Source organism: Rhinolophus ferrumequinum, chromosome 15 (genome assembly GCF_004115265.2).
Source record: "Rhinolophus ferrumequinum isolate MPI-CBG mRhiFer1 chromosome 15, mRhiFer1_v1.p, whole genome shotgun sequence".
Taxonomy (NCBI): Eukaryota; Metazoa; Chordata; class Mammalia; order Chiroptera; family Rhinolophidae; genus Rhinolophus; species Rhinolophus ferrumequinum.
In genome coordinates, this window is record NC_046298.1 from 9,289,973 (window position 1) to 9,311,759 (window position 21,787).

At 51.5% G+C, this 21,787-nt stretch overlaps 1 protein-coding gene across 2 annotated transcripts in view; it reads left to right on the forward strand.

Moving 5' to 3' along the window:
- The window catches only part of GNAO1 (G protein subunit alpha o1), a 149,789-nt gene that overhangs the window by 73,649 nt on the left and 54,353 nt on the right, over window positions 1–21,787 (forward strand). For both annotated transcript variants that reach the window (XM_033127276.1, XM_033127275.1), the window contains exon 3: window positions 7,136–7,277. In XM_033127276.1, the coding sequence (XP_032983167.1) occupies window positions 7,136–7,277 (142 nt within the window). The remainder of the gene's footprint in view (window positions 1–7,135; window positions 7,278–21,787) is intronic.

Genomic DNA, 21,787 nt, shown 5'->3' on the forward strand with positions numbered 1-21,787 from the left:
GCTGCACTGGGTAGGAGGGGGACCCATGGCCTGGAGACAAGGCAAATGGTGTAGGCCTGCTTTGGCACTGATCAGTCTGTGACTTAAATAATACTGGCAACTGGTACTTACTGGGCCCAACTGTGTACCGGGCCCTTCCCACATGTTATTTAACACTGATGGTCGTGTGAGGGACAGTTATTCTCCCCGTTTTACAGAGGAGAGACCCAGGCCCCGAAAGGCTGAACGTGCCCTTTGGGCACACGGTTAGTGACTAGAAAAGGCAGGGTGTGTCCAGCTCCTAACAGGTGCTCAATCTGTATTTGTGGAATGAATGAATGAATGAATGAATGAATGGATGGTGTCCTGTAGGGCAGGTCCTGGAAACACCCACTGCTTGACCCTGCCCACACCTTGTGTCCTCTGGACCATGGTTGATGGTTGTGCTTACTCCTCACTGTTGGTGGCATCTGCTGAGTCAGGGGCCACGGTCTCTCCTGGATGTCAAACCCCACTGGGCACAGGACTTCATCGGGTAGAAGGAGATACAAGAACAGAGTTGGTGGGAGCACTGAGAGAGGGCTTTCAGTAGGACCCTCCCCCCAGGTCTCCTCCAGCTAGTCTGCTGATCCTGCCAGCAGCCTGTGCCTCGCCGGTGTTTGTGACACTTCCCTATTGGGTTAACTTGCTGTTTACACCTTTTCCATGCAATCCAGGGGAAACCTCCCTCAGGAAGGAACATCAGAGCTACGCCAGCGTCAGGTCCACAGCGGCCCTCCTGACTGGGCTCTCTGGCTTCTGGTCCCACCTGCCAGCCCATGAAGTGCCTTCTGTTCATTCAGTACATGTTTCCTGAGAGCCCTGGGTGCCAGCTGGGGGCTCTGGAAGCCACACAGAGACCACGCAGAGTACACCACCTTTGCACATACTGTTCCCCTGTCTGGAGTCCTGTCTCCCTCCCTGTCTTTCCAACCAGCTGCTCCTGTTTGACTTTCAGTGCTGCTTCCCGAGAGGCTGGCCCTGCCCCCACCCCGCACCTGTATTGTTGGTCCTCTTGTGTCTCCTTCAGGTTGTGCTTTTCTTTTTGGTAGCACTTACTCCAATTATCAATTAAATAACCATTTGTAAAATTAAATATTAAATATCTGTTTTCTGCATTAGAATGCAAGCTCCATGAGGGCAGAGACTGTGTCTATAGGTTCACTCTTCTATCCCTAGCACTTGATACAGTGCCTGGTACCCAAAAAAATATATGAAAAGTGAATTTGGGAAGGAAGGGAAGGTAGGAGGGAGGCAGGGAAGAACCTTACAGAATACCCTCTAAGAAGACTCCAAATTATTGGGCCCTACAGCTTTTAAGACAGAAGGGTGAGGGGAATCTTCCTGTTTTGCAATTGATAGATGTTTTTCTCACGTAGTATCACCACCCATCACCTCCCCTGCTTCAGGGGAGCGCCAAGGGAGGGAGAGGCCTTTGGCACAATGGAAAAGCCTCTGGGGATTTTGTCCCTGCTCTGCTACAAGCTAACCGTGTGCCTATAGGCGAGTTTCTTCTAAGTCACAGTTACGCTCCTGGAAAGTGACTGTGTCTGTGTGGGCTCTGTCCCATGCAAGGGGCATTGTGTTGGGAGCACGATCTTTGTTATTTAGCCCCAGGATAGATCTGGCAGTTCGGAGATGTCACTAGGAACGCCCTGTACACCTTTGATCTGCTATCGTCAGCGTGGTGGTGTTGGCCAGCCTCATGGTCACACCGTGGCTGCCATGACTCCAGTATTTACTTCCTCATACAACCACACATAAAGGCAAGAAGCCAGGGAATTGCCAGTGGGGGCGTAGCCAGAGGCAGGGGGGCAGTGGGAAAGAGGGCCAGGACAGCTATTCTCAAAGACCTCTCTCTTTGGGCCAGGAAGGAGAACCCTTTCTCAGAGGCATTTCTAGCCAACACCCCTTCAGTCTACTCACTTGAACTGGATCACCTGGTTACTCTTAGCTGCAAGGGAGGCAGGGCAAGGAGCTCACCATAGTGATAAGGGAGTGGCTTTTGGGTGGCAGCCAAGATGTCTGATACAGGTACCCTTCAATTGGACCTTGGCACATGCCAATTATATTGTTAACTTTCATGTTCTCAGTACTAGGCTTTATCATCTAGAATGAGAGCTCCTGAAAGGTAGGGAAGCCACTATGGAGGCAGGCGTTATAGGCTCTGAGGTCTGATGAGACCTTACACTAGGCTGAACCCAAATGAAACAAGGCAAGAAATTCCTATTCATTAATGACTTTACCCCATTTTGCTCTAGTCTTCTCTCCCCGCTGTTAAACATGAAGTATCTATCTCCAATTGAAAAAGACCTTTTCTTTTGGTTAACAGATGCATTTTTTTTAATAAAACAAACGTATAAAGAAGAAAGTAAAACAAAAATCACAGAATGCCACCACCCAAAAGTGATGGTTTGATGTTTTGTGAAGCATCCTCCCGTATCATCCTTTTTCTCTCCCTCGTCTGCCTGCACATCCCCTCCTCCCACCAACACCATCACACAGAAACAGAGTTTTATAAACATGGCTGCCCACGAACCCTCTTAGACTATAACCGGTGTTTTCATTTCACAATCCTGGCCAGGTCAGGTGCTCTGGCACTTCTGCCGAGACCCTAGTTGCTGGTATGTGGCTCATTAACCCGCTGGCATCTCACTGTTTGCTGTTTGCTTACAAATGTGTTCTATGACGCCACAGTGGTCCTTTCCCACCTCTGCAGGGAAGGAGTGTGGCTCCAGGGCCATGTCCCCACAGCGCATCGGGTCTCCCTGATGATAGGAGAGCGTTGTCGGTGGTCGCACAGCTGAAGCCCTGAGCACTGACCCTGACCGGGGCCGCCAGCTTGGGGACCTCCAGCTGTGATCAGAAACACATTTTATAACATCACTAAGCCGCACGCCTCCCGCTCCTACACACACGTCAGGAAATGCAGCTTTTCAACCCACTACTACTTCTGCGACGTCCGTTAGGTAGATGAGCAGATTCTCTGCTCCAGTCCAGGGGAGGCCCCACTTCGTGGCTGTGGCCTTGGCTGTGACCCGTGCTCCCTCCCACGGCTCCCCAGCCTTCCTGCCCCGTGGACCTGGGTAACTTCCTCTCCTCAAGAGGGCCGACACAGGACACACAACCAACCCACTTCCCCGACCCCACGCCCCACTCACCAAATATAACAACAACAGCTAAACTGGGTGAGTGCTGTTCCAGGCACTCTTCCTTCTGTGAGTTAATTCTTTGTGATCCTGACCATGACCCAGTGAGCATAGTTAGTGTTAGGAGGCCCATCGCCATGGAACAGCGGAGGAAGCTGAAGCACAAACACTTCAGCGAAGTGCCCAGTCATCCAGCTCGAGTCTGGCTCCAGACACTCCCCCTTAAATCTGGATCCTAAAGGGATTTGGCAGAGGATGGAGAAAGGCCCAGGACACGGGAAAGGGTGCTGAAAACAGGAAGCAGAGGAGGGGCACTTAACCCAGCCCAGAGACGGAGTGGGAAAATCATGGGTTCCGGTAACTGAGGGTCTGTGGGTTCATGAACCTCCAGAAACTGAGGGCAAAACTCTGTGTGGGGGTGCATTTGTCACAATCAGAGGCATCTGTGATTCAGAGGAGAATGGCTGCAGGGCTAGATGATCTTTCAAGGTCCCTTCCAGCTCCCAAGCCTGCTACTGTGACCATATAAGGCCACTGTGCCTGGGGAGTCTCACTGCAGCCCAGTGCAGTCCTGCACTGAGAGGGGAAGCAGAGAGCAAAGAGAGCCCCAATCTGAGCCTCCTGCAGGGTCCCCCAGGCATCAAAGAGAGGAGCTGAGGGTGGGGAGGTGGGGGTCCCTCCTCTGTTGCCTGTTCCCAAAAGCTCAGACCCGCCGGTCTGTCTCCCCTGCCCTGCTACCTGCCCTGTCTCCCCATTTCTACTTGAGACGTCCTCCCTCACTGCGTTGCCAGGTGTCCAGAGTGCAGCTGGTGGCTCCTGTCCCAAGCGAGCACTAGGGCTGCAGAGTTTCTTCTGGTTTGATGGCGGGGAGCACCTCTCAGAGCCCCTGAGTGTGGGGTGGGCACCCAGGCAGCATCGAGCTTGGTCTCCCTTTGCTTCCTGGCACTGCGGACATAAGAAACCCGGTGGATTCCCACCCCATGAAGAAGGGCGGGGCGTGCATCTGTGTACCCCTGGCTCATGTGGTTATGTCCCACTTTCTCTGAGTGCTGTCCAGAGCCAGCCCTGTGCTGGGTCGTATGGAGACGGGGAGCTGAAATGTGGTATCTGACCTCTAAGAGCTGACAGGCTGGTGGTAGAGACAGAAAAAGTAATAAACAAGTCTACTAGGAGATGACCTCTGAATATTGTTGTCAGCAAGGTGCAAAATGTGACTCTTGGTGATAAGTGACAGAAAGCGAAGTCAAATTAGGCTATGCAAAGATAAGAAGGAATTATTTGGCTCATATCCCTCAAAAGTATAGCGACAGAGTTGGCTTCAGGCATGGCTGGATCCAGTGGCTCAAGTGATGTCTCCAGGACTTGATTTTGCACTCTGTCTCTCAACCATGTAGATGAAGATTAGTTTGCCCGGGGTTACTGAAGTGTGAGATGCCCCTGATTATAGCTAAGGGGTCCCATGCAGCCCCACTCCTGCTCTCGCAATCCAGGACTCAGACCTGGGTTGTCACAAGAGACCAGACTCCCCTGGGCTGCCTCTCCAACCAGACACCTCCTTTCCTTGCCCCCACACTCCTTGGGCTGATATTGTAGGAGGTGTTCTGATGCTCACTCTGGGCTCCCTGGGAACCTGGACACAGGGACCCAGAGCAGAAAAAGCAGCCCTGCCTCTCACCATCGGCCTGGTGATCACAAGCAGGGCCTCGAATGCCATTATGACACTTACCCAGCTGTGTGACCTTGAGTATGTGGCTTAACCTCTCTGAACCTGTTTCCTCATCTGAAAAAGGGAACATAGTTTTTATCTCCTAGAATTCTTTTGAATATTAAATGAGATGGTGCATGTAAAGCACTCTGGCTGGTCAGAACTTGAACATCTCCCAGCCTCGTGTAAACTTTGGGAAGTTTCAACTTAATACGCTGCCTGATACTTGTTCCTTGCCAAGCTTGTGAAGTCTCACCCTATTCAGCCAAAGACTCAACGGGACCTGTTCAGACCCCTCGCTCTCTTTCTGTAGTTTTCTCTCTGTGCTACTCTGCACCTCAAGCCTTCCTGAACTCTGATCTTTCTCTCATCAGCTCAGTAAGACCACTCTGCTCTTCTTGGGTTCTCCCTCGGCACTGGGGTCTGGTAAACTCCTCCAGGCAGAAAGCCAGGGCAGTCCAAGGACTCACCACGTTCGTGTCCCTTCTCTTTGGGATCACAGTACTGCACTGCCCACTCTCCAATGTCTGAAAATGCTTGTTTCATGTATTTTGTCCAGTTTTCTCATTGTTTACAGTGGGAGCTAACAAGTTCCTTGGAGATCTCTCTGTGGCCGTGCACCAATGATCCAGACTGGGTTATACTCCCTCAACAGGCTTGTACAAAAATGGATTCAGGGCTAATAAAAGTCAATGAAAAGTCAAGAGGGTCCTTATGATCTGTTTCTGTGAGAAACTCAGGATAAAGACCCACAACCCAGCACCAAGTCGAATTTTGCAACAGGAATCGTTCGTGTCCATCAACTGATGGATGGATAAATGAGATGTGGTATAGCCAATGAAAATAAATGAAGTCCTGCTCCATGATATGCCATGGGTGAATCTTGAAAACAGTACGCTAAGTGAAAGAAACTAGTCACAACAGACCACATCTTGTATGATTCCATTTACATGAAGTGTTCAGAATCGGCAAATTTATGACAATGAAATGCAGATTAGTGGTTCCCTGCTGCTGGGTTCCAGGATGGGGAGTGACTGCTGTGGGTACACAGTTTCTTTTGGGGGGACAAAGATGTTTTAAAATGAGATTGCAGGGACCAATCGTTACCTAACATTCTGAATACACTAAAAAACGTTGAATGGGCGGATTGGACGATATGTGACTTATATCTCCCTAGAGCAGTTTTAAAAAAATTGTTAGCAGTTTTCTCCTGTAATGAAGGAATGGAAAGAGGCTGTGACGAGGTGGGAGAGAAGTCTCAGCTCGGCTCTTATACTGAGGTGTTTGCGCATTACCCGTGGTGTTCAATCTCAGACTGGAAAATGGGACCACAGAGGAGTTTACGCAGCTTATGAAGGGATGACCAGTGTTGCATGTTATTCTTGATATTCATTTGCTTTCTTAGTTACTTCACCTGTATGAGTTTTCGTACAAAGTTTGGGTTTATCCCCTCTTTCTAGCTTCCTCTCCTCTCTGGAACCTTGTCAGCAGTGAGCATGTATTGAGTAGCCACCATTTGCAGGGAGAAGGGACATTAGGGCGTGTCTAGCCTTAACCCTGATCTCAGAGGGACCTGAAAACAGGAAGGCAGGGAGCACGTGGCCTCTGAGAACTGTTAGGTCACCTTCATGGCCTCTGTGTCACTGTTCAGAGCCACTAGAATGAGGGTGACACAATGGTCAAATCCCAGCCATGGATGGAAGACTAGGTAAACTTGTCCTGTTGACTGTTCTATTGTCAAAGATAAAGATGGTTACTTCTGAGTGGTCCTCTTACCTTCATTAAAAGCACTGTGAGTTTTCTGTGAAAGAAAATGTGTTGTTCCTTTGCAGGCTTCTTGTAGGGGCCTTCAAGAGTGTACTCCTGAGTAGATACTTAAGACCCTGAGTTTAATTTAAAGTTATTAATAACTAACATTTATTGAGTGCTTAGTGTGTGTCTCTCCTGTTCTAAGTGCTTTCAAGTGTTATCAACATCTTGTTGACTGATGTTTCTTTCACATATATAGAGAGGATGTAAAATGGCTGTATTTCTTTGTTCCACTATTCTGTTTTTCAGATACATTTTTCAATAATCGTGGTAGATTTGTCCTTCATATTTTATGGTATGAATGCAGCAGCTCAGTTACTCAGCATCCAAATTGGACCTAGCCCTCAGCCAGCTAAACCAGGAAGTTGGCCCAGGGGCTTCACATGCCCGGTGCTCTTGGGGCCAAGTGACGACAGGGCACTCATCAGATGTGGTGTGTGTGGTTTTTCTCTAGGATTATCCATGAAGATGGCTTCTCTGGAGAAGATGTGAAACAGTACAAGCCCGTTGTCTACAGCAACACTATCCAGTCCCTGGCAGCCATCGTCCGGGCCATGGACACTTTGGGCATCGAATATGGTGACAAGGAGAGAAAGGTAGGTGGCTGAGCCCAGAGGCACAGCAAGGAGAGGGCCTCTCTCCATTACCCCATTGCATCCTTTTTAGAATGCCGGGCTGCCGGACAGGGACAGGAAGAGACTGTGCTGTGTGTGAGAGAGAAAGCTAGCCACCGTCCTAAGCCGGTATACCAGTCCACCTGGCAGGTGCTAACAGGCCCTTGGCTGCTGGGCAGACCTCCCAGCAAAGCCGCCAACAAAGACAACAGCCACAGAATTCCAGGGCATATTGTGCAGATAAGAAAGGGTTGGTGACTGTTCTAAATTGGGATTCCCACAACACTGTCCAAGCACTTGCCCTTGTGCAATTAACTTGAACAGGAAAAATGTTTTTTAAGCATAACAGTCCTACCGGACTACCACCCGCTCCTTAGGTGGGGGTGGGGGCAGCTATGTGAATTGACTCTTTCCTCTACACCGAGGAATGTGTTTTCTGCCTCTCGGGGTGAGTCTGAGGACCGAAGGGGCTTCCCTTGCTGTAGGAAGTGGACATCTTACAACACAGACTTTCTCACTTGAGTTTCTGGGCATCTGATAAGTAGTGGATGGAATAAGTATATAAAAGCCTCTTATTTGCAAACATTTGCATTAACTGTAAGATTGAACTTTATACAGCTACACTGGTAAAGCTAAATTGAAGGGAGGGAGGGAAAACAACCTCAGAAAATTCTATCCAGAAGTGGCTCTTGGTCCCCTGGTGGGATTCTGAATCCCAACAGTCCTTGCCTGTGACCTGGAGCAGGGGAGCAGGTGGAGGCCTCTGAATGCTTGGGCCCCACTTTGGAGCCTCTGGATGGAGAGCGTTGACCTCTAACTACTGTGTGATTCAGTTGTTTGTTATACACATATCCTGTCTTTGCTAAGAATCACCTCCCTCACAGAGGAAATCTATCCTCACCTTCTCCCGGTCTGATAAATCATCTGGGACACATAGCTTTAAATGTAAAATTCAGTATTTTGTGCACAGATTTCCAATTCCATGGGGCAGAGTTATCCCAGCTTAGGCATTGGCTCCTCCAGGGATGGGAATTGGGTAACAAAGTTGTCCAATGCCAGCCTGGTGTGGGGAAGCAGGGCGAGGGCAGGAGGGCGAGGGCTGAGACGGGAAGCTGGTTCTGCAGAGGACGCACTCCTCCCCTGGGGGACAGGCTTTGGTTGGGGTCATAGAGCCAGGCCTGTGGAAAGAGGCCGTGCTAGGTATTTCAGCCTTGTTTCCATTAAGCATCCACTGAGGGCGTACAGTGAACCAGGCATTGGCTGGCTGCTGGGGCTAAGGAGTACACACAGGGGGAGTGGTGCCCAGAGAAGGCGGTCAGCAAGGACCTGCTCACACCATCAGAATAGCCAAGATGGTTATAGCTTCATCCATTTTACTATAACGGCCACAGTGGTACGCAAACAGCTGTCATTCACGGAGCACCTACGAGCTGCCAGGCAGTGCTAAGCACTTTACGTGTACGAACTCATTTTAATTAACTCAGGCACTAAAGCCCAGAGCAGGAAATGCCTGGTCTGATCTTCAAAAACGGGACAGGCCTCAGGCCTTTGGTCTCTCTGCCTCCCTTTTAGCCAAAGAAAGAGCGTGATGCCTGAATCTCAGTGAACCAGATGACAGACGTAGTGCAAAGACTCGTGTATCCACAGCACAGCCCCAACACACACACACACACACACACACACACACACACACGCATACACATACACACACGCATACACACACGCGCACGCACACACAGCTTGCGAGAGTTTCCAAGAGTGTTTGTGTTCACCACCATGCTGTTTGGATGTTGGGAGAACCAGCCATGCCAAGCAGACCCAGCTTGGTGTCTTGGTCTCTAAAGAAAAGATTTCCTTCCCTCTCTTGGCGTCTCCACCTCTGCCATCCTCCCCCACCCATCATGGGGTATCTGGAGGAAGACAGCCCCACCCACACCCGGCGCCTGCTTGAGCCAGCCAACTTTGCACTCTCCATGCAGAGAAGCATCTAGAAGCTTCCTTGCTGTACCTCGTTAGAACAGACGTCCCTGACTTGTCCTGGCAGCTGCTCACCACCTGCCCTGGCCCCCCAGTGGAGAGAGGACAGACTAGTTTCTCCCTTGAACTCTGTGCTACAGATTCACCTGAGGTCACATGACGTCCATGAGCCCAAGCCTGAAAGAGCCTCCATGTGAGGCTCACAGCAGGGACCCCTTACATCAGCCTGAGTTGTCCACACTCCGTGCCCAGCCACCAGACCACAGACCCCTCCCCAACGACACCAGCATGCTGTGCCCCCAGGCTTTGGCTCAGGCCATTCCCCCTGCCTTTAATGCCCTTCTCTTCTCTTCCTCCTGGAACTCCTCCCATTCAGTCAGGACCAGCTCAGCCTCCATGTCTTCCGAGAAGCCTTCCCTCTTCCTTCCCCCTGACAGCTTAGTGTTTTCTCACCACTGAGCATATGTCTCCTGCACGAGTGTGAAGACGGGTCGTTTGTGTCACTCTTTCTTTAGAACAGTGTCCCTTGTATATTAGGGTGGTCAGCTCACATTAGGGTGAGCCTCTAATGACAGCCACGAGCCTCCTCTCCAGAACAGCGCGTACATGCCCACATCTAGGAAATCCCGCGCACGTTTCCAGGGCGCTCTGGAACTCACGCCGCCCACCAGTGGCGCCTAGAATAAGAGCTCCTTTATAATTAGGGGTCCTTCTTTCTGCTCAAGGCCTGCGTCATTCACCTCACCCCGACAACCAGCACAGCGCCCAACACATAGCAGGTCTCCAACATTCCCAATTTTCAGAGACAGAAAGAAAAGTACCTGTGATTCATTACTGCCTGAATAGATGCGACTGAGTACCTACTATGTGTAGGCTGTGTGCTGAGCCCTGTGTCAAGACTCAAGGTGTGTGAGTGGGCCTCTCAGGAGTCGGTCAGCTTCGTGGGAAGATGCGCTCAGCCATTCCACAAGGTGGCCAGGGAACGCTTCTCAGAGAAGTGAAGTTGGAAACTGACCTCAAAGCAGAGGAATGGCTTGGCAGGTGCAGCTGTGAGCGAGGGAAGGGGACTTGAACAGGGAAGAACGTGAGTGGAGGCCGTGGGTCGGTGGTGACCAAAGGAGATTTGATTGACGGCCAGTGGCCAGAACACAGGCTTAAGATATGGGCGAGGTGGGAGAAAGTTAGAAGATACAGTTAGGTCCAGACTGGGTGGGCCTTGGAAAGGATGCCAAAGAGTTTGGGGTTTGTCCCGTTGGCAGTAAGCAGCCGTTGACAAATTTTGAGCTGGGGAAGGATAGGATGAAAGAAAGTGAGCTATGGGAATTGTGGTGAAGGCATGTGCAGTGCAAGATGGAATTGGGGGGAGGCAGGGATGGAGGGTTGGCAGGCTGGGACACTACAGGCATCGACCCCCAGGAGGTGTGAGGGTCTCAACGGGCGGGGCGTGGAAACAGACAGCAGCTGCAAAGTGGCATGGTGACAAAGAAGGAGACTGGTGACTAATTGGCTACTGGGGCAAAAGGATAAGGATCGGGAGACCGGGACTCTAGTGTTACCAGCCTGGCTGACTGAGAACAAGGTGAAACCTCAGGCAGAAAGTCAGGAGATGGGGCTGGGCTGGGCCAAATATGGTGAGTCCAGTTTCAACCCAATGCTTTGTCCTGGGTGGGAGTGATCAGCCAGTAGATGGGCTCAGAACTGACGTTTTCAGTTTTTTATATTCCAGGATCTGTTTAAACTATTCATATGAATTAAATTATTTAATCCTAACCATTCACTGTGCAGTAGGTGCTATTGTTATCCCCATTTTACAAGTGAACAAAATGAGGCACAGAGACACTAAAAAACTTGCCCGAGGTCATGCACCACAAAATGTGTACGTATATCGTATAGACATGTGACCCTAACGAAACTATAATCTATGTGGTTCAGGTCCAGAGCAGAGCCCCATTTCAGCAGGCACCTGACAATCAGGCAAAACAAATCATTAAAAGAATCCGTATTTTTTTCCTAAGTCCCTCTAAAATATGAAAAGAGACCCAAAGGATAGCTCCCACTGCTTTTCTCACAAAGTCTTTCTGTCTTCCTCAAGTCTGTCCTCCCCCCAGCCCAGCCCCACTCTCCTGAGCTGCTCCAGAGACCCTCTGTCTACCCCCTGGTCTGCAAGACCTTCCCTCTCTTGCCCTCTTCCTCCTCCTCTCTCTCCCACCTTCTCCTGCCGCCTTCCTCTCTCTCCTCTCTGCTTATAAGGGGGTCCCTCTCTCCCTCTGCCTCCCTTCTCTCTTCCTCTGTTCCTTCGGTTTCTTTCTTCCCCCTCCCTCCACCTCTCTCTTGTTCCCCTCTCCTAGCTCCCTCCCTTTCTCTCTCTCCACCTCCCTCCTTTTCTGACTCCTTTTTTCCCTCCCTCTCTCCTCACCCTCCAACTCATTAGCATGTAAATTGTCTTAACCTTTTAAGGGGAGTCTTGCCTGGTCCCCCTTCCCCAGCCCTGGGTTGCATCTGCATCACAAAAGCAGAAAAAATTGTCTGGAACTGTCTAAACTCAGACACTGGGAGAAAGCTGCAAGGAAAGTAGACAATTACAGGATTAGAAGGTTCACTTAGAAAATCTGTGAGCAATCCCATCCCATGTGAATGAATTTACACACAAACACACACACAGATATATATATATATATATATATATATATATATATATATATATATATGTGTGTGTATATATATATATATATACACATATATATATATATATATCTGTGTGTGCGATGTGTGCATGTATATACTTGCATGTATAAAATATACTGTGAGCTAAGAAGACAGTAGTGAAGAACTAATGCCTTGAACTGTGCGGTTTTATTCAGTTGAAAATACTCATTTTTTTCACCATTTGTGCATATGCATATTTCACTAAATTAATTGTAAACTCCTTGAAGGACAAAATTTAGATCTTACTCATCTAGTACAATGCCTTACCAAGAAGTATGGGCTATTGCATTCAGTTCCCAGTTCTACCACCAGCTTTAAGACCCTGGGTAAATTATTTAACTTCCACAACCCTCAGTGTTTCTGTCTGTAAAATGGGCATAATCCAAATACCTTCCTCATTCATCGACTGTAAGTTTAGATGAGATAATGCATGTAAAGTGCTTAAGATAGTGACTGACACATAGAAAGTTCTCATATTAGCTCTTGTTCTGTTAATTATTTGTTTCAAAGTATTACTATTGATGAAATACTGATGACGTACCATCACAGCCATCTAGTGAGGAAAGGGTAAGGTTTTACCTGCATTTTTCAAGGCACTTAACTGGCTGCCCAGAGCCACTGACCTAAGCAGGACGAACGATGGGCAGTGGCTGGAATTGCTGCCCAATGCTCTCCTGTCCCACCCAGGGGCTGCGTTAGAGCTGTCCCCCCTCGAGGGAATGGCAGCTGCTTGGGGAGGTAGGATCACATGTCACTTCGTTTCCAGAATGTCATTGGATCTCCTCCGATAAAAGAAATCTTGACATTTAAGTCACACAGTGGAGCTCAGCACACGATCTTTTCTAATCCTGGTGCTATTTTGGTGCTGTCTCCACGGCGCGGTGCTCTTCACCCTGTGGTTTGCACTAATTCTGAAACTGACAAAAACAAGGGTGCTCTCTGGCCTGAGTTCCCTGGGGCCTGGAGGAACCTCAGTGGTGGTGGTCAGATCTGATGGAGGCTGGGAGAGGTGACAAACCTGGGCCAGGAGGAGGCTCTGCAGCTGTACCAGCCCAGGACCAGCCCCGCTTGTCCCTTTGCCTGCCCAGATCAATAGAGCTGGAAACTCCTCCAAGGAGGAACATCCAATTTTGCTGCTCCATTTTGCAGATGGGGCAAAACAGGCCCCATCTGGCCCAAATAGGAAAGAGACTTACTCAAGAGATGATGTGGCAGACCCAGAATGAGAACTTTGTGTTTTCTGAATCACTGCTCAGTTCTCTTTCCATCTCACCAAGCTGCTCAAATCACCCAGTCACCATGGGGCCTCGTTTTCATTCATTCATTTGGTCAGTTAGTCATTTCACAGATACTTACTGAGCATTCATGCTCTGGCAGACCGTGCGCAGGGTGGCAGGGTTGGGTACCAAGATGTAGGGCGCCAGGGCTTGGGCAGAGACCACATCCTTGGGATGAGAAGGTGGCCTCCTTGTATCGCAAGGTCTCTTACAGGTCTGACTCCAGCTCTGCAGGACTCAGTGCAGCAGGTCAGCCCACTTCCTGGGGTGTGAGGCCGCACAGGGTGGAAGGGTTGGGTACCAAGATGTAGGGTGCCAGGGCTTGGGCAGAGACCACATCCTTGGGATGAGAAGGTGGCCTCCTTGTATCGCAAGGTCTCTTACAGGTCTGACTCCAGCTCTGCAGGACTCAGTGCAGCAGGTCAGCCCACTTCCTGGGGTGTGAGGCCGGAGCAGGCCCAGGCCCCGGGTTTGGGGCAGGCATCCATGGTTAAGCCCTGCCATATCAAGCCCTAGACCAGGCCACTGGTACCTCGGCCCAGGGTGGCAGTGCCAGTATCTCTTCCTGGCCTTCCTCCCAAAGGAAGGACCGACTCAATGGAATAGCAGTTTTCAGGATGGGAAAGAAAGAGGGGCGACTCCGATTTTTGAAATGTTCCTCGATGCCTCCCCTCCTTAGAGTCTTCTTAGGTTTCCTCATCTGAAATGGTTGCTCCCTCCTCGGAGCTGCAGCCCCAACTGTCGCTGGCACCTCCTTCGTGGTGTCTCACCTTTGCAGCCACGCAGTAAGCCTAGACGGCCTGGACAGCCTTGTCCATCTGCGTGTTCCCCACGTCACCGTGCTCAGTGCCAAGCCGCGCTCAGTTCATGAGTGACACCGTCCATCAGCAGGTGTGTGCCTCCTCAGGCCAAGTGCTGGGCGAGGCACTACATATGCCATAAACAGGCCAGACACGGCCCCTGCCCCGAGCAGGTGCCTTTATGGAGGAGTGGAGGAAAGAGGCAGAACACGCTTCTTTTCATGCCTTCTTGATTCCCTCAACAGCCAGAGCCAGGGTGGTGGAAGCAGCCTCGTGCATCCCCCCATTCGTTCGTCTGTACAGGCTCGTGCAGTGGTGCTTAAGACCCTGTCCGCGCCCCCGAGGGGCGCAGGCAAGGAGGGCAGACTCTTCAGTAGACAGGGTACTTTATTCTCATGGAAGTGTAACAGTGAGAGCCCCCAGTGGGTGGTGATGATGAAGATAATGATAGAGACCTACCCCAATGTGTTGTCTGAGGACTAACTGCCTAAGTACAAGCTCTGAGAGCAGGGCCTGGCACACAGTAGGTACTCAGGAAAGGTTAGCTTGTATTAGCATCGTGTGCCTTGAAGCAAAGTGAATGGTGACTGTAGCTGATTAGGCCTTACAGATGAAGGGGAGGGAGGAGGCAGACCCTCGTGGCCGAGGCGGCGGGGGCTAATGTGTGCAAGGGCCAGAGAGCATGTGGGAAGAGCTGCTTTTCTCCTCTGGGCACACTGCCTGGCGTGGAGCCCGCGAAGCCTGCAGAGGTGTGTGGGGTGATGGATGGAGGTCCTCACCTTGAGCACAAGGGCAGCCCTAGCCTCCCTGCTCTAGGAGACTTCAGGGGGACCCTCCTCCAGGCTCCGTGCACCCACAGAGCCTCTGCCTCCCCCAGGCCTGCCCCCAGTCCCTCACTTCAGCCCCTTCTGGATATTCTGACCCCTACTTCCTCAACCCCAGTCCTGGCCTCAGTTTCCTCATCTGTGAAATAGGGATGATTTTATACTTATGACAACCAACTATCATGGACAGGGAGCATTTGCAATCCAGCATGCTCCTCCAAACACATCATGAACATGTCACTATACCAACACCCACAGACCCTCTCTGGCCCGGACAGCAAGCTCCTGTCTCCCAGCACAAGTGTGAGAAGTCTGGCTTTCTCTCCTCCCTCTCCCTTGTCAATCTTGGAGCAGCTGACAGCTTCCTGAGATGTGGCTTCGGAGCATTTACACAACCAGACTCCCCTCCCCCAGGATCTCTGGTCTGAGGTCCCCAGGGCACAGTCCTGAAATAACTCACTGCCAAATTAGGTCCAGCTTTTCCAGCGCTGTGGGTGTCCCCCCCTGCACTGCTTCTTGCCCAGCCCTCTGTCTTCCTTCCGTTCACCTTCCTGCCGCACTGCCCTACCGGTGCTGAGACCAACTGGTTCCCCTGATGACAAATGCCCAAGAAGAGGAAGGAGGCTCTCCAGGCTCAGAGTGCCTGCTGGGTCCTGGGCCAGGCTGGGGGCTCCGCCATTGTGTTCAGGGTCTGCGCTTGTGCACCTGAATGGTGAAGGACCCCAACTCCCAGGCACCCCTGCCCCGGGACCAAGTCCAGGAGTTCAGCTCTGCAGCAAGAAGCGGAGGATGAGGTCTTGCTTGGACTCTTGTATCTTCTCCTGGAGGACCACACTGCACAGCCTTGAAGTGACACTGTGTGTGTGGTGGGGGTTGGGGGTGGTGAAGGGCACAGGCTTTGGAGACAGACAGGCACAAGGTCCTTTTTCAGCACTGTGACCTCAGGCAGGTTCCCTAACTACCCTGAGCCTCAGTTTCCTCATCTGTAAGATGGAAATAATACCAGTGTATTATCGGTCAGGTGGAAAGACTGCTCCCAGGGTCATCGTCCAGAGCGTGCCAGGAAACAAGCCCAGAGCACATCCTTAGGCACCGAGTTCTAGTAGTTTCCAAGTTGGGTGGGGAGAGGAGAATCAGGCCTACACTCTAAAAGGAGGTTGTTTTCTCTTGGGAAAGGGGGGGGGGGGGGGATCAGCACTCCAGCCCCAGTCCTTACCAGCCACACAGCTCGATGGGAAGAATGGCCAGTATGGGGGCCAGTCTTCCCTCACTGTGACTCAGGAACTCAGCATCAAGGGGCTGGAGTCTTCGTCAGGTGAGGGTCCATCTTGAAGCAAAGGCGTGCCAGGCCTCAGCTCAGTGGCAGAAGAACACTGACCCTTCACGGAAAAGCCAGGCTCCAGGCCCAGTCCAGGTCCCTCTGGCTGTGTGACCTCAGACACATCCCTCGTCCTACAGGGTCCTACAGAGGAACCAGATGGCTTCTCAGATCTCCCCTCTACCCACCCCCTCCATTTTGGTTCTATAAATTCCCAAAAGTTCTATAAATTCTCCTGGCAGAACTTAATTACTAAGTTTAGGCAATTGCCAAGCGCAAGCCTCTTCCTTTGTATCCAAAAGAAAAAGAAACCCGAATTTCAAAGGCAGGGCCCCTGTGCAAACTGAAGGCTGACTTCCCTCACAGAGGGAGTTGCAGACTGTGAGCAGCGCAGGCAGCCCCACGCTGGAGGGAGCCCTCCGCCAGCTCGTACATGTGGGCACGGGCCCGGCCGATGAGAGAGCTGGTGTGGGCACCCATAGTCCACCAAGCCATGGGGATGAAGCCACTAAATCAGGCAGAAAAACACTGTCAAGTGCTACTGTTGCTGCATCTGTGTCAAGGGTAACCATGTCACGGGGCGGCCGGGCGAGATGAACAGCCTCGTGAAGCTGTCAGTTTCGCTCTGATCAATCTGGAAGGCTCCCTGGCTGGTGGGGAGAGGGAAGTGGATTTCAGGAGCTGTTTGCTCCGTGACAGTGAGATGGCAGAGCATACAGAGCGGGCCGAGGGTGGGAGTATGATGCCACGGACGCCTCTGGGCACTGTCACCAACATTTTGCACACGTGTCATTGATCCACGCCTCACACCGCAAGCACATGGGCGGATGTCCCGTGGCACCGTGAGGGCGCCTGGGGCTCAGCAGTGGGACATGACGCTGCAGACACATTCAGTGCCCTCCCCCCCTGGTCAGCAGCCTCCTCTCCTGCCTCCCATAGTCTGTGCTCCAGGCAAGAGCCGGCCTGAGCTCTTACAAATGTCTATCTAATCCCGTGCTGTAAAGCCCCCAGGATACAGCCCTAGAGCCGTGGGTCTGTGCTCCTGCCACAGGGCCTGATTCTGACGCTTTAAATGCTGCAGACTCGCCGCCCCAGGGCTTTGTGGGACCATGGCCTCTATAGGAGACATTGTCCTGCAGCCCTGTGCCCCCCTCAGAATGGGCTATACTGTCCCCAGGAAGCCTTTCCTGGTCCCCCAGATCAGACGAGGCCAGGTCTTTTGCCCTGGCACTCTCAGAACCCTGGGAGCTTACTTCAGGGCCTGTCACATGCGTAAATGTGTGTGTGTGTGTGTGTGTGTGTGTGTGAATATTTGATCAGTGTCTGTACCCCTGCTGGGCCCTAAGGGGAAGACACTGGGCCTGTATGACTCCAATAGGAATCAACACCCAGCACCCAACACAGTGCCTGGTCCAGAGTGGTGGGTGCTCAGCAAACTGCTCTGTGGACAGTCGTCTGCTCACAGTGTGCTGAGCTGTCTGCTGGGGCCAGAATGTGCATATCTCTGGTCCAGCCTTCCAAAACTGAGAGGTCCTTTCCACTCTTGTCGCTGTGCAGCCCAGGAAACAGCTACGGGCAGGCTCTGCCCGGCCCAGCCCCCTCAGCCTTAAGGTCTGGCTGCACTCAGGTGCTCCAGCCTCAAACAGCAGCCTTCCTAGCCTCGAGCATCTCTGCAGATGCTTCTGCACCCCAAGGGCTACAGGCTTGGCGAGGTCGCGGTCTCAGCCGTCCAGCCAGGCCCATTGCTCCTCCCCATGTCTTAGCCTAAGAAGAGTCTGGGGAGGGTGTGAGCTCCGGGTTTCAGACCCGGCTTTGTTCATAGCCAGCTGTGTGGTCCTTTGTAAACCCCAGAACACATGCTTTCACTGGATCTCTTGGCCAGCTGACTGCATGGATGGATCCTGAGATCCAAGGGGCCACAGCATCCTCAGATGTGCGGGGAGGCGGCTTCCTGTGAGTATAGCAGAGTCACCGAAAGAACCAACCAGAATAACTTACAGAAGCGCAGCCCACTGACCTGGATTCCCCACAGCACTCAGAGACCCTGGGTTGGGGTTTAAAGACACACATACACGCACGCACGCATGCACGCACACACCAGGTATGGGATGAGAAGACAGACACTGCTCTCTGTGTGGGAGCCAGAGGCCCTGGTGGCCCTGGGATTCCTTGACCGTCATCGTCCTGGGCCTGGACACTCTCTCCACCCTCCCTCCAACATTTGTAGAGCACCTGGTCAGTGCCAGGCTGGCAGCCCATGCACACAGGGAGCTCACAGACTTGACTCCCATGTCCGGGCACTGAGCAGAGGGCTCAGGCTGACACACCGTGCGGCCACCTGCCTGCTCCCGGCCTGCAGTGTGACCTGGGAGAAATTACCAATCCGCTCTCAGTTCCTTTTAAAGTGGGGATAATAATGGTACCTACATCATACGTGGGACAATGTAAAGGGCTTGAACGGTGCCCAGCACACACGTATGTGGAAGCTCTTTGCATTAGTCTGCTCGGGCTGCCATAACTACACATAGACTGCGTGGGGTCAACAACAGAAGTGTATTTTCCCACAGTTCTGGCGGCACGAAGTCCAAGATGAAGGTCCCGCCCCTTCAGTTTCTGGTGGGAGCTTTCTTCCTAGCTTGCAGATGGCCACTTTCTCGCTGTTCTCACATAGCCTTTCCTGGGTACATGTCTTCAGAAAGGGAGAGAGAGAGAGAGAAAGCTCTCTGAGGTCTCTTATGAAGGCACTAATCCTGTGAGATCAGGGCCCCACCCTTACGATTTCATTTAACATCAATTACTTCCTTACTCCAAATACAGCACACAGGGCGTTAGGGCTTCCACACATGAATTTTGGACGGACACACATTCAGGCCGTTATCACTAAGAAGATTTAGTCCTTATGATCCTGATGTCACTCTTGGTGATAAACTTCCCTAGCATGTCTAGAGGCCATTACCAATTACACAGCTCTGTGATGAGCCCCCTATGAGGGCAGGAACCCTTTGTTTCCCAGCTCTGAGCCCTGGGTTTGGCACAAAAGGAAATCGCTTTCACTTCCACCATCTTTTTATGATCTCTGGACCTCCCACCTGTAAGGCAGCTGTAACCAGTGTTTACAGATGAGGAAAGTGAGGCTCAGAGAATTGAAACGACTTGCCCACAGTCAAGCAGCTAGTCAGTGGCAGAGCCATTTCATAACGAGATATTTTAAAAACTAGCCCCTTGCCATTTCTACTACCAGCATGGCCCCATGAAATCAGCAGAGGGTTGTTCAAAATAGATCATGGAGAACCAGAGAGAGCTTGGAACCTGAATTCTCAAGCCAGCTTGTTCATAGGCCGCCTCCCAAGCCACTTTTCCAGCTACTGGATGGAAACCAGAGCCCCTCCCCTAGTACTGCCCAGGAAGGGGAGTGGGGACCACACGGTGACATGTGTGAGAGGGGTGCCTCTTGAAAGCTGGCTCTGTGCATCTTCCTCTGGAACTTGGCCCCCCAGCAGACAGGGCACAGAGCTCAGGCACCCCCCAAAAGAAACCCCATTCCCATTAGCGGTCACTCCCCTTTCACCCCACCCCAACCCTTGGCAACTTGAGTTCTATTTTCTGTCTCTATCGATTTGCCTATTCTGGACACTTGATAAGAATGAAATTGCACAATAGGAGTACGTGGTCTTTTGTATCTGGCTTCTTTCACCTAGCATAATGTTTTCAAGGTTCATCCATGTCGTGGCCGAGTCCTATTCCGTCGTGTGGATACACCAGCTTTCGTTCACACATTCATCGGCTGGGTGGATGTTTGGGCTGTTTCCACTTTGTGGCTGTCATAAAAATGTGGATGTTCACATATAGGTTTTTGTGTGGACTCCTGCGTTCATTTCTCTTGGGTGTATACCTAAGAGTGGAACTGACGGTAATGTGGTAAGTCTGTTTGAATGTTCCAGGGAAGTGGCAAACTGTTGTCCAATTTCTCCACATTCTCACGCACCTTCATTACCATCCGTCATTGTTATGATAGCCATCCTCGTGGGTGTGTAGGTTGTACCTCTGTGGTTTTCATTTGCCTTTCCCTAGTGACTAAGGATATTGAACATCTTTTCATATGCTTCTAGCCATTTGTATATCTTCTTTGGAGAAATGTCTGTTCAGAACCTTTGCCCAGTTTTTAATTGGGTTATTTGTCTTACTTTTGAGTTGTCAGCATTCTTTATATATTCTGGACACCAGTCTTGTGTCAGATATATGATTTGCAAATATATTCCCCCACTCTGTGGGTTATCTTTCCTTTCCTTGATGGGTCCTTTGAAGTCTCACCCACTTCTGAGTCCGCCCCTGCCCCTGGCCCCTCATTTGCACCTCCCTCTTTGCTAGGCCTGCTCATCTTTCTTGCCTGCTCTCCTCTGGGGACTCACACTCTCCTGGGGCTGCAGGCACTGGCTCTTTCCTGCTCCATGGATGATATTCCCGGCCGGTTCTCGCCCCGCTGACAGCTTGAGCTGCACCCAGACACCAGCCATCCCTAGGTTTGGGGGTTCTGAGGCTGTGTGATGAGCCGTGTCTACGGCCCCACGGAGTGAGTGTGGCCGAGGGGGAGGAGACCACCATATACTGAGCGTCCACTCTGGACTCGATGCTTTGCATGCATTGTCCCTCTGCATCCCCAGAACAATCTCCAAAGGTACTAGCATTTTGTCTACCCAGTGGGAGCTGGGATTTGCCCTCCGATGTGTCTGACAGCACAGCACGTACACAGCTCATGGGCAACAGGGCTACCTCTACTGTCCTACTTGGTAAATGTCCACTCTGGGAGGGGCCTGGTCATTCAGAAATACCAGAGAAAGTGTTGGTATTTCCCGAGGACTAAGTCCCAGTGTGGTGGCAACACCAGCTCCTTGACAGTCCAGAAAATGTCTGACCTCACCTGCTGTAACAGACAAATCCAAAATGCCAGTGGCTGACACGGTAAAGGACTGTTGCTTGGAGAAAGGTGGGGATGCTCTGGTCCCTGCAGTCACAGCTGCCTCCTGGTCTGTGGCTTTGCTGGCCCCTTAGCTTCAGGGTCTGCTGGACTCCTGCCGTCAGGCGAGCAGAGACAGGAGAGCACGTGGGAGGTTGGAAGGGAAGTTCTAGGGGCCAGACCACGTTCCACTGGCCAGAACTTGGTCACTTGGTCACATCTAACTGCAAGGGGGTCTGGGAAATGTCTAGCTGTGAGCTAGGAAAGAAAAGTCAAAATGCTCTTTCCCCAGGGAGCCAGTCTCTGGCACAGCGCTCAGTTGTGAATTTAGGCAAATCCCTTCTAGCTCCTCAAAGGCCTGCCTCCATGTGGTGAGAGGTCTATTTTCACCGCTCCTTTGGCCCCGTTTCCTGCTCCTCACTGGGGACCCAGCTGAGTTGTGAGGCTGGAGCAGTTGAAGAGCACTGCTCGTCTGCGACATGATGGGGCAAACCTGAAAATACACTTGTGGGTGACGTTGTGGTAGATAGAGCCTCACCTGTCTGTCCTTCATCGCAACTCTGTAAAAATGGACTACCACCCGATACCGACCTGCGTGACCGCTCGGAGGCTTTGATTCCGCTTGCCGCGTGCCAG